Source organism: Papio anubis, chromosome 2, assembly GCF_008728515.1.
Source record: "Papio anubis isolate 15944 chromosome 2, Panubis1.0, whole genome shotgun sequence".
NCBI classification, from domain to species: domain Eukaryota; kingdom Metazoa; phylum Chordata; class Mammalia; order Primates; family Cercopithecidae; genus Papio; species Papio anubis.
In genome coordinates, this window is record NC_044977.1 from 183,784,276 (window position 1) to 183,796,085 (window position 11,810).

At 45.5% G+C, this 11,810-nt stretch overlaps 1 protein-coding gene across 1 annotated transcript; it reads right to left on the bottom strand.

Moving 5' to 3' along the window:
- Window positions 1-362: 362 nt before the first annotated feature.
- Window positions 363-8,898, bottom strand: RTP2 (receptor transporter protein 2). Its single transcript, XM_009201917.3, has 2 exons — window positions 4,097-8,898; window positions 363-1,118 (listed from the first exon to the last, which is right to left on the bottom strand). Exons 1-2 carry the CDS (start codon window positions 4,258-4,260, stop codon window positions 602-604), a joined length of 681 nt encoding a protein of 226 aa, XP_009200181.1. The 5' UTR covers window positions 4,261-8,898; the 3' UTR covers window positions 363-601.
- Between the last annotated feature and the right edge of the window lie 2,912 nt (window positions 8,899-11,810).

An 11,810-nucleotide genomic window follows, 5' to 3' on the forward strand; every position in this document is an offset into this window, starting at 1 on the left:
TATGGCTAGCGGCCAACATATTGGACAGTGCAGCTCTAGACAATTCCAGCCAAGCTGACCCTAGAACCAGAGTAAAAATACTAAGTTTCAGAACGATGGGAGCAGGCTTTCCAGGAGAGGACCAGGTACCTTGTCCCTAAGCCTTGAATGGGGCCACTGCCCTCTCCAAAAGGAAGCAAACCAGGATGGGCAGAGGCAGCTGAATGTGAGTTTGAGGACGAGGCAGGGTTAAGACAGAATCTAATGGGGTCATAATGGGGGATGATATATGGAAATGAAGCATAAGGAGAGGTAGAGATGGAGGTGGAGGAGGGAAAGGAAGCAGGTCCCTCCTTGTTGACTTAGTACTAGCACCAATCTTGGCAAGCTCTAAAACCTTCATTACACCCTTTTCCCCTTCCCCCCTTTATTGCCACATCCAATGAAAGAATCATTACATATCTTCTAATGCAATCCCCTCATTCCACAGATGCATAAACTGAGGCCCAGAGAGGTGACTGGGCTGTCCAGTCATATGCTGAATCTGCAGCAGGATCAAGATCAGACTGTGTCCTCCCCACTCTCAAGCCCATGTGTCCTCTCCCACCCTTAACCAGCTCCACTAAAGGAAGGCAGGACTGCGGAAGGAGAACTGCAGGTAGACAACGAGCAGGCAGAGAGAGGCCCAGAAGAGGCACCAGCGAAGAGACAAGAAGTTATAACCGGATCCCGCCTGGGCCCTCGGCTTGGAGGCTTCAGAGAATGTGTAGGCGGTCGCCTCCTCCTCCAGCAGCTTCTCGCTGGGCTTCCAGTGCACGATGCCCTCCTGGCAGGCCTCGCAGAACTCTGTACGATGTGGCCCGCTGTCCGGGCGGCTGGCCACGTGAATGCGGTACTGGCCACCGTCCTCGCCGTAGCACTGCTCGCGCAGGCTGGTGATGAGGTTGTCCACCAAGCCCTCGATGTTCTCCTCCAGCATGCTGGACTCGTCCTGCCGCGCCGAGCCGCACTCATAGCACAGCTGCTTGAAGACACGCATGCGCACTGAGCCCATCCGCCGGGCACGGTCCAGATGCATCTGAAAGAGGATGACCACGTGGGCAGACTGCCAGGTGTGCCAGCACCAGGAGCAATGGAACCTGCCGGGAGGAGAAGGAGGGGTGGAGAAGGTGGGTCTCCCAGAGACAGCCCGCCCTGAGGAGCTCTGAGGGGGGAAAAAGGCCTGTGTGCCCGTGCTTAGAGATGGAGGCAGAGTGTTTACTGCCCTGTGGATTCATTAGCACTCCAAGGCCTGCCTGCTATCGCCTCCTCCTGGTGAGCACCCCTGGGACCCAAGCAGCATCCTCAGGAGCCAGTGCCCAAGCCATCTGGCATCCAGCAGTGCTCTAGAGCGTGCCTCCTGCGGTCTCAGCTACCCCCGAGCCCAATGCACTCAGGTCTTGCACCTGGGCGCTGTGTAGGGTCATTTCCCCTCTCTGGGCTTCATTTCTCATGTGTGAAATGAAGTGTGTTGGCGTTCAATAAGGGTCCTTCCTCTGTGACCTCCTGCAATTCTAATAAGAAGGATGACATACACCATCTAACGCATCTTGCTTACTCTGGGGAGAAGAGACACCTCTACTTGTGCCAAGCACAGACCCTGGCACACTGTAGGTCCTCAGTATGCCACTGAGAATGACGGGATGGGTAGGATCAACTGGCTTTGGGAGGAACTACCAAGTTTAGTTACTACATCTTCACAAAGAACGCTCCCCAGTCTCTTGACAAGTCATCTCTAGATCCCCCTCTAGCCCTGCAGTGGGGACTGGAAAAGTGGGTACTCATTCCCATTGCCACTCCTCACACACACAGACACACGCACACATGCTTTGTCTCTCTCTCTTACATGCACACAGGCCACTTGGCCTAACCTGGGTTTTCTAGAGTCCCAACCTCAGGAAGTGTGGTGGGTGGTAGCCTGGGGCTCATCTAGGCCAGCCCCACTCATTCCACCCCACCACTGCCTGCATACTTCAGTGATGCACCTCCTTACCTCCAGGGCAGTTCTTTCCTTCCCTGAGATGAGCCCCCTCCAGGCCTCTGTTACAGAGGCTTCACGGGCAGTCCATCCACTGAGCTGACCCTGACCTCATCACTGGCCCTGTCTGGATCCATTGTATGATGGCCTTGAAGGACTTCTGATGAGGAACTCAATTCAATCCAACAGACACCACTCAACACCTACCATATGCCAAACACCACTCAACCTAGGCTGTGGGATAGAGACGAGGCCAAGCCAGTCCCTGGCCCTTGAAAGCCTGATCACATGAGCATAGAACAGTACCCAGAATGGCCCAAGGCGGGGTTGGCAGGTCAGAGGAATCTAGTTGGTACTGAACCAGGAGAGGTTACCCTGCCCCCAGTGCTGGGCGAGAGCTGCAGGGCATCTGACTGTTTAGAGACAGAGTGAACCTGTGCACAAATAAGCTCATGGGCAACAGTTCTTCAGCCCTTCCTGAGGCCAGCTGGGAGCCACAAGTCACCAGCCAGGAGTAAGAGGAGCTTATCCCTGAGGCAAGAGGAGACATAAGTTTGCTGAGCTCAACCCCTAAACTCTGGATCCCAGGCACTCAAGTTTCCAGGCCTCTGCCATCTCTCCCAGCAGGCAGTTCAAATGCTGTATATTTTCAGTCTCCTTCTACACCTTTTTACATCAAGCCAACCCAGAGTTGCTTCACCTCCATCAAACCAGGCCTCACATCTTAAATTCAAAAATATCAGATCTGGGGACAGGGGAGCTTAAGAAGCATCTAGTCAGCCCTTTATTTCACTGAGAAGAGACTGACACACAGATAGTAAGAGAGGCATCCATGTACACACCGGTAGTTAGAGGCAGAGCCAGTGCCCAGCACATAATAGGTACCCAACAGATGCTTCTTGAATTGATGGAACTGACATGAATCAGCCAACCTCTGGCTTTCTTGTGTTTTTTTTTTTTTTCCACAAGCCAGGTTTACTCCAATAATTCCAGATCTTGGGGCAAGAGTACAAATGTGAGCTCCCCACCCACATCTTGCCTCCTCTGTTCCCATCCTCAGCACCATTCTGTACCACGAGAAGCTTCAAACACATACACGTGTGAACAGCCCAGCCTTTGTGTCCGTGTTCTGGCTACATCTCCAAATCACAGTAACCTATTGGCCTCTCTTGAATCAAAGGACACAGGGAAAAGGCCTGCACAGACCCTACAGATGGCCTCCTTTTAGATCATGATTTGGGACTGGGACTACTGAAATCCCTGCCCAAACTACCACAAGACTTGAAGTAGTTTGGGCAGGGATTTCTGTAGTCCCAGTCCCAAATCATGATCTAAAAGGAGGAAAGGCATGTGGACTTTAGACGGCCTTGTCCCCTTGGCCTCAAGGACTCTTTGCACTGCGTTGGATGTGCAGTTCCTATAAAGGGTGGGACCATGGGCTCTAAGTTCCTAAAGAAGGTTTTGCTCAAAGTTAAATCTTTTTATCACAGGTACATAAATAATAGAGCTAGAGTGGGTAGGATTGATTATCTAAGACCAACCCCCTCATTTTGTAAATATAAAAACAGAGAGCCAGAAAGGGAAACAGACTTGCCAAGTTTACAGGGCTACTTAGCTGTATATAGCCAGTTCATAGCACATAGCAGGTGGTCAATAAATATTTCTGTATTCAGATCAATTTGGATTAATTCACTAAACATATCTAGGACCAGAGCATAGCTACACCCCCCACATCCCCCAACTTCTAGGTTAAGGCTTTCCCCAATGGAACTCATAGCTTCCTTCCTTTAGTTCCAACTCACTCTTTAAATGTCAGAGATTGCAGGGACGTAGAAGATATTACAGCTCTTCATTTAATGTGGACAACTAAGACCAAAAGATAGACCATAATTTGCTCAGGGTCACCCAGGAAGTTGGTGGTATTGCTAGGATTAAAACCAAGAACTCTGTGACCCAGCCGGCTGTTCTTTTTTTTCCCCCATCTGAGCTAACACCAGAATGAGCCTGCCCCAGGGACGGGGCTCTATCTCTCCTTGGAAAATACCCCACAGCTGTGACCCATGGGCTGTCTTCAAGGTCCCTCCCCACTGAGCCTCTCACCTGCCTGAGGCATGCTGCTCCACATACTGCTTCCAGCCAGGGGCCAGCTCACTGGGCTTGAGGTTGGGGTCTATGATGAGCTCCCAACTGTCTGCAGGCTTTGCCACCTCCATCTTCTCATAGAAGACTTTCTTCCACTCACAAGTGGTCAAGCTGGTACACATGGTCCTGCTGGCAGAGGTGGCAGTTCGAGCTCAGCCCTGGTGAGAACACAGAAACAGCACGATTAGGTGCGTGACAATTCAGTGTCTAAGATCTGAGAATCCTTATTGGCAGGACTGGGAGGAAACAGGACCCAGCTCCCTCCTTTGTTACCCTGGAACCTGTTACCATGGTAGCCAGGAAGGGCACCAAGAGGGAGGGCTGGGGAGAAGGGAAGCCCCAAGGGGGAGTTTCAGGGCCCTGAGCTAGGCTTGAGAGGCAGCGCTGGGTAGGACTGAGAGGAGCAAGCATGGTGGGAGGCCCCAACCTCAGACCACACTCACTGGGGTTTCCAGAGGTCTCCAGGAGGCAAGGATATTTGGTGGCCCTGCTGCACCCAACTGTTCTTCTAGCATTCTCCACATCGTGTGCTATAGTAACTATGACACCCTAGGAAGTCAAAGAGAAATGAGGGACAGGGAAAGGCAGAGCCTGCTGCTTCCACACCCCCTGATGTGCTGTGACCATCACTTACCGTGTGTCTAGCACAAACTGCTTGACCTGTGTGCTGGCCAAGGCAGATCAGATCAGGAAACTGAAGGTTATGCAACCCCTAAGTGACTCATCCAAGATTCAGATCTAGGCCTTCTGAACCAAGCTCATCTGTTTATTTATTTTAGTACTGTTGTGCTCCTAACAGGGAATTGAGTGAGAAGTAACATCTCTTTGTCGAGGGCAATCTCAGACCAGTTGGTGAGCTAGAATGTAATTTCACATGCCATGAAAAACACAGTAATAACATTTCAGATTCATAGCACCATAGAACTGTTAGAGCCCATATCATATTCAGTTCCTGGTCCCAAGCCAGGCTAAGGCGGCTACTGGAGGAGTGAGTTTGTTCTGTGCTGCAGGCTCCTGCTGCCTCCATTGCTGCTAAGCTGGAGCAAGAGAGCATCCATAGCTCTGTGATGCCCAATTTAAATTCTTTAGAGGCTTTGATTTCAAATTTGGTAATCCAGGTGAAGACATGGTCACCTGAAGGGAGGTAGCCTTCAGCATGGAAAAGACCAGGCATGTGGCTGCTTACTCTAGCTTTGGTCCAACTTCCAGCTGTAATCATCTTATAATTCTTTAACCTGGATCCCTGGACATGCGGAGTTTCAACAGTAAACAGCATCAAGAAGTGAAATAGGTTGCTAAGAACCAGAAGCTCTTGGTGTTGAGTTGCCAAATGGTTTTCTGGAAGGGTGAGGTCAGGGGCAATGTCACTGGATTCTCTCTTGAAATGAAAATGTGTTACTCTAGTGGCTTTGTGCTAAAGACCTCAGAAAGGACACAATTGTCTTAGAACCATTGATTGGTAGCTCTAGAAGAGCTCTTTTATTTTTAAAAATCTGATTTGTTTCTTCAACTCTTCATTTCTTAACCAAAATTTCTTGACATTGAATTAAGACAACTGAGGCCTAGAAATGGAAAATTACTGGGCCAAGCTCTCAGGACTGGGTAGCTCAAACCTCACAGGGGGATTCCCTCAGAAGCCAGTTACCAGACCAGGTGAGACAGAGGGATCCATGAATGGCCGGGAATTGAATGAAGCTGAGATGAGCTTATGGCCTGGCCTAGACCCTTGTGCCAGGAATGAACTTCTGAGAAATATTATACCCTTGTTCCCAGAACAAATGGCAATAAAGGAAAAACAGAAAGAGGATGAGAATTGTCAGGGTTTACCTGTTGTGTGTGTGGTTTTTTTTTTTTTTTTTTTGCCCTCAAATGATGCAATCCCCTTAGGCTTAGTGTCAGGTTTAATTTAGCATAGCAGCTCTCTAAGCAGAGAGCAATATAATTCATCTTTCTGTATAACAGCACCGTTTTCACTTTTCATACAATCGATGAGCACAATTAGTACTTCAATTTTCCGTGAATGGCACTATGTTATTCCAGATCCCACGATTTAAGAGCTTACCAATGTATATTGTGTACAGCTGTGGCCACATCACACTCTGGCAACTTCATTATACATCTTTTATTTAGGTAGTACTTTTTCAAATAAAGAAATCGTTATTTCTTTGTAAAATAAAATACTGTGCACCTGTATTCTGCAAACAAATCAGCAAGGGGGAGAGGATGGATAAAAGAATGACTTCTCCCCTTCAATTTGGAGTGCAGGTTAATGAAGAGCTTTGTAAAATATTTATTATTCAAATTTTACTTATTAGAGTAATGTAAGAAATGCCAGTGAGGAGCCTAAAATGACAAAGTAATGAAGAGTTGAAAAGGTGTGTACATCGAAATCATCTAGGGAGTTTGGAAAACGATATATACCTCTGCCTCAGATTTCAATACATGTTCTTGAGGAGACAAATTTGCTCTCCACCTGCTCCAGTCCTGGGAAGGATCCCTTCTACTGCCAGCCATTGTTACTGATGCGATATGTTGTCCCACAGGCTACTGGAGGCCAAAAATGAAAAACAAAAAAAGAAGATTGAGTAAAATGAGCAAGTGGTTTATAATATGCCTTTCCCAGGAAATAGATCCAGGACAAATGCAAGCTATGTCCTATCTTCTCCTGTCTCTCTGCAATTCAAAGAACCATAGACGATGCTATAGGGCGAATCCAAGATCCCCTGGGGAGTATTTTCAAACGATATTAGGAAGGCCTCTCCATCCCCAGGTTGTAGCACTTGGCGAGAGCATGGTCCAAGCTCGCACTCTTTGGGTGGGAGCTGATCTCTGAATCTCAGGGGAGGCCACATAGAGCAGTCCGTGGCTCTCTAATATGGCGCATAATGTAGAAACAACATCCCAGGAAGACTTCATGCTGCCCTTTTATTAATTGGCAGCAACCGGAGCAACTGCAGGCAGATGACGTTCTGTTTCTGCTGATGTCCAAGGGTCCAAATTCTACGTGCTGTGCTTCCCAGTACCCCAAAGGCTCTGGAGTCTGTATTAAGAGTGGCCATATCTACTTACCTTTTTTCAGGGCCTTATTATCCTACGTAGAGATTTGCTGCAGAATTATCACACTATTTATGGGATGTAAATAAATAAAAAAACAGATGGAAATAGGGTGTACTCCATGCAAGGGAGAAAAAAAAAAGAGATGGGGGTTGAGTTAGGAAGGAAGAATATAGAGGGTCTGGGGGCACTTTCAGCGGGTACAGCCTATGCTGCTTCTGTCCAAGAGGCTGAGGACCTTCTTCAGAGTTCCTTAGGTATACTCAGAGAACCTGTTAGTTTCTGCTGAGCTAAGGCTCAACACACACAAAAATAGCCATGACTCCTCTCTGGGACACTCCCAGCCATCAAGGCAGGGTGAAAAGGGAGCATGAGATAGATTATGGCAGCTTTTAAAGCATCCATTCTAAAAATGACAGTGCTGGGGTCAATATCCTGGGCAGATTTTAAAAAATACATATCTTTCCTTTTAAATCCACATTTACCCAGGAGAACGTGTGTAGTTCCAGCACTTTCCAGGAGATACCAATTCACACAAGGAAAGGACCCATTAAAGCTGAGTCCATTCCTGAGGCAAGTCTTTTACTATAAATAGAACTAATTTTACCTTGAGTGTCTATCTTTAGGAACCAGGTCACCTTCCAAATACTGATGGGGATTTCTCGATGAGCAGTCAGAAAGGCTGTTTGGCCCCAACACTGAGCTCAGTTAACTTTCTTGGAGACTTTCCATATGCAGAATTGACTGCGTACTTCAATTTATATGGGAGTGAGGAGGAAAAGGACTAATACACTCATTAGTATTGTATTTACCCTTAAGGCTGGATACTGACTTTCCTTTTTTCTTATCCAAAAATGAAGATAAAAGTGTTCAAGTGCATAAAATTGGACAAACATTACATAGATATTACATAAACAGGCAGTTAAAAGCCCCCAGTAAAGATTTAAACAGACCACTTAGCTCTGACTTTGGAATCAGAAGATACGCAGTCGATAGGAGTCACAGGCCCAAAATGATCAGGCTTTGCTTAGAGTTAAGTTAAGTATGCTAGAAACACTTCAATTTATTTCCCCAGTTGTCAAGCAATTGGAAAGAGCAGATCTACACACTATAAAAATGTTTCTCACTCCCAAGGATAAGGCAGGCAGGTTTAATAGTAAAACAAAGCATATGAGTTGCAGATCTTACACGAGATGTAAAACAAAGATGTTAAACGAAGACGTTTTCCATGAGATGTAACACAAAGCATATGAGATGCAGATCTGTATATTTCTCAGGAAATTTGAGCTTTCTTGATATATGCTTATAGACGCTATAGTTGGAAAGCTACGTTTCTTGCAAAGTCCCGAGGTGAATGTAAGAAAAGCTTGGAAAGAGAGAACGCTGCAAGAAAATCCACTGACAAGAATAAAAATAATTTTAAAAGAGAAAGATCCATTGTTAGTGAAACAAGAAAATGGCCGCAACTACAAGCCAGAACATCTAACAATTAGAGTTAAATTTGGATATAGAGTGGGAGCACATGAAGTACCAATGCATGCCTCACTTCATCTCACGCAGACTGAATATTTCTTTTTTTCTTTGTTCTTGGGACAGACTCTTACTATGTCACGCAAGCTGGAGTGCAATGGCATGATCTCAGCTCACTGCAACCTCCGCCTCCTGAGTTCAAGTGATTCTCCTGCCTCAGCCTCCTGAGCAGCTGGGATCACAGATGTGCACCACCACACCTGGCTAATTTTTGTATTTTTAGTAAAGATGGGGTTTCGCCATGTTGGCCAGGCTGGTCTCGAACTCCTGACGTTGTGATCCACCCACGTTGGCCTCCCCAAGTGCTGGGATTACAGGCGTGAGCCACTGAGCCTGGCCAGAGTGAGTATTTCTTTAAACATGACCCGCCCCAGTAACAATGAACACACCTACCATGCACATCTGGGTTCCTAATACCGTTCTCCAATTAAAACAACAGCAGCAAACTAGGTCTTCTTGGAAAAATTATATCAAAGCTCATTCATTCCTATGTCTGGAGGTTGATGCTGCCTGTGAGACGGGACCACAGCTAGGGCTATGGGCCAAAACATCTACACATGGCCTTTCTGTGGAGCCTGGGCTTCCTCACAGGATGCTGGTGGAGTTCCAAGGGCTGGTGTCCCCAAAGAATCAGACAGAAGCTGTGCCTCCTTTCATGAGCTACCCTCAAAAGTCACAGAGCAACACTTTCACCATTGCCCAGATTCAAGGTAAAGGAACATAGACCCCACATTTGGAGAGGAGGAAGGTCAAAGCTATGTTGTAAGAAGAAGATGCAAGTCGGGAGGTACCGTTGTGACAGTCTTTGGAAAACATGCGTTATCACAGCAGGTAGGGAAGTCAATAAGGCTTCCACAGAAGAAGTGTTATGTGAACAAACCCTTACAGGATAAGCAATTGGCAACTAAATAAAATTTTTTAAAGGGGTGCTTTTCCCTAAGGAGGGGAAAGCATGGGCAAAGACTTAGAAAATGAAGTGATACAGAATCATTCTTGAAACTCCGTATCATTTAAGACATCTGGGTCACACAGAAGAGTGATGGAAGTTGAGGCCTGAGAGATATGTGGGACCTGGATTATGAAGGAGTTTTTAACGTCCTGGGAAAAGTAAGATTTTGCCTTAGAGGGGATGTGAAATTACTAAATCGTTTTAGGCCTGAACTACATGATCGTATTTGCATATCAACAACGTGCTATTTAAGCACATTGCTCTCTCTCCCTTTTCCCCATAAATTGGCTGGTGTCTAAAAATGCTGTTTCCATGACACACTTGCCGTGAATTCTAATCCGCTTAGCTCTTTGCAAATCTAGATCCCTCTGTAGGAGGTGTGAAAAGGACCTTCACTCCGTTATCCAAAAGTGCTCTCTAGCGAGAACACTCCATTGAATACTCTTTTGTACACTCCCAATTGAAGCCCACTGGACTAAGTGTCATGAGAAGATGGAAAAATAGTTTACAATGTTTTATATTGAAAAGTAATTAATAGAATTGGAATATTAAATTTTTAATGAATTTTTATTGTCAATAAACCTTCTATGGACTATTTTCCCCCAATGAAGGTACATGTGAACAAGAAATAGATACACTGATGTTTGTAAGTCTCCAGTAGTACATCAGCATGTGACAAATGAACACAGACACCCAGGGGCTATATCTACCAAATTGCCTTAAGTCTCCTACCTAGATTTTTCATGCTATAGGAAGACAGAAAAATCTTAATGTGGATTTATGCTGGTAGGCAGGGGGAAAGAAGGAGTTTGAAAATAATTTACAGTGAAGAGTAAACTCTGTGATGACAAAGTAGCAACTGTTGGTGCCGGTGCCATAACAGTTACTTAATCTGTGTCATGCCCTGAAAGGCAATTAAGTGAAGTCTGAGTGGGTGAAGAAACTCTTAAGATTCAGTCCAAAATGGTTTCAATGTCCAAGGGGACCCATTGATGGAAGCTGGTCATGGGCAACACCAAACTCATTCTATCCAGAGAATTTGTATGATGCAAGAAATAGCAAAAGTTTCAAGCTGATTCTTGAGGCATCAGAAGCTGGGCAAAAAAACAGCAGACTAGTTTCTCATCTTAAATACTAGTTGCAGGAGTGGACCTTAATTTAATATACCTTAATTATAATAAAAGGTAATGGTGATAAAGTCCTCACTATGCACTATGAGTTTTTCTAAGTACTTTATGTATATTAATTCATTTAAGCACACACAATAACCCTATGAGGTGGATACTATAATTATTTTCCCCGTTTAGATAAGAGGAAACCGAGACTCAGAAAGGTTGAGTGATTTACTAGTGGTCATATAGTTAATAAGTGACAGTTCCGGGATTTGGACTCATACAATCTGGCTTACTGACTATGCATATTTATCCACTAAACTATTCCCTAGGCCCAGTTTTTTGTTGTTTTTTTTTTTCCTGTCTTCCCAGGAGTAGAACCTAGGCACAGTTTTTAAAGTAATAAACTCACTGTAAAATGTCAAATGTCAAATGATACAAAAATATATTAACTATTAAAACCCCACCTCTCCCTGACATTCGTTTTTTCCAAGTTACTATTTTTTTCCAAGTTACTATTGTTAAACTACTTTTTCCAAGTTACTATTGTTAAACATTTAGAATTTATTTGATTAAAAAATGCATTTGATTTTTAAAACATTGCAGTGTTTTATAGGATCTCTAATGTTTAAAAAAAGTTACATGGCATTGACATCTTCCAAGTTTGGTGCACAATGGCTTGTAAGACATAGATTCGAAGCTTGTTTGTGAGCCTCTGTTAGCTGAGCACTATCTGAAATCGGCATCAGCACCTCACCGTGGCTTGCATGTTCCACTGCACAGGCAGTACCTTGGGAATATATTAAAATACTGTCTCTGGTGGGCACGCCTGTAATGCCAGCACTTTGGGAGGCCGAGGTGGGCAGATTACGAAGTCAGGAGTTCAAGACCAGTCTGGCCAATATAGTGAAATCCCATCTCTACTAAAAATACAAAAAATCGGCCAGGCATGGTGGTGCACACTTGTAACCCCAGTTACTCAGGAGGCTGAGGCAGAAGAATTGTGTGAACCCGGGAGGCGGAGGTT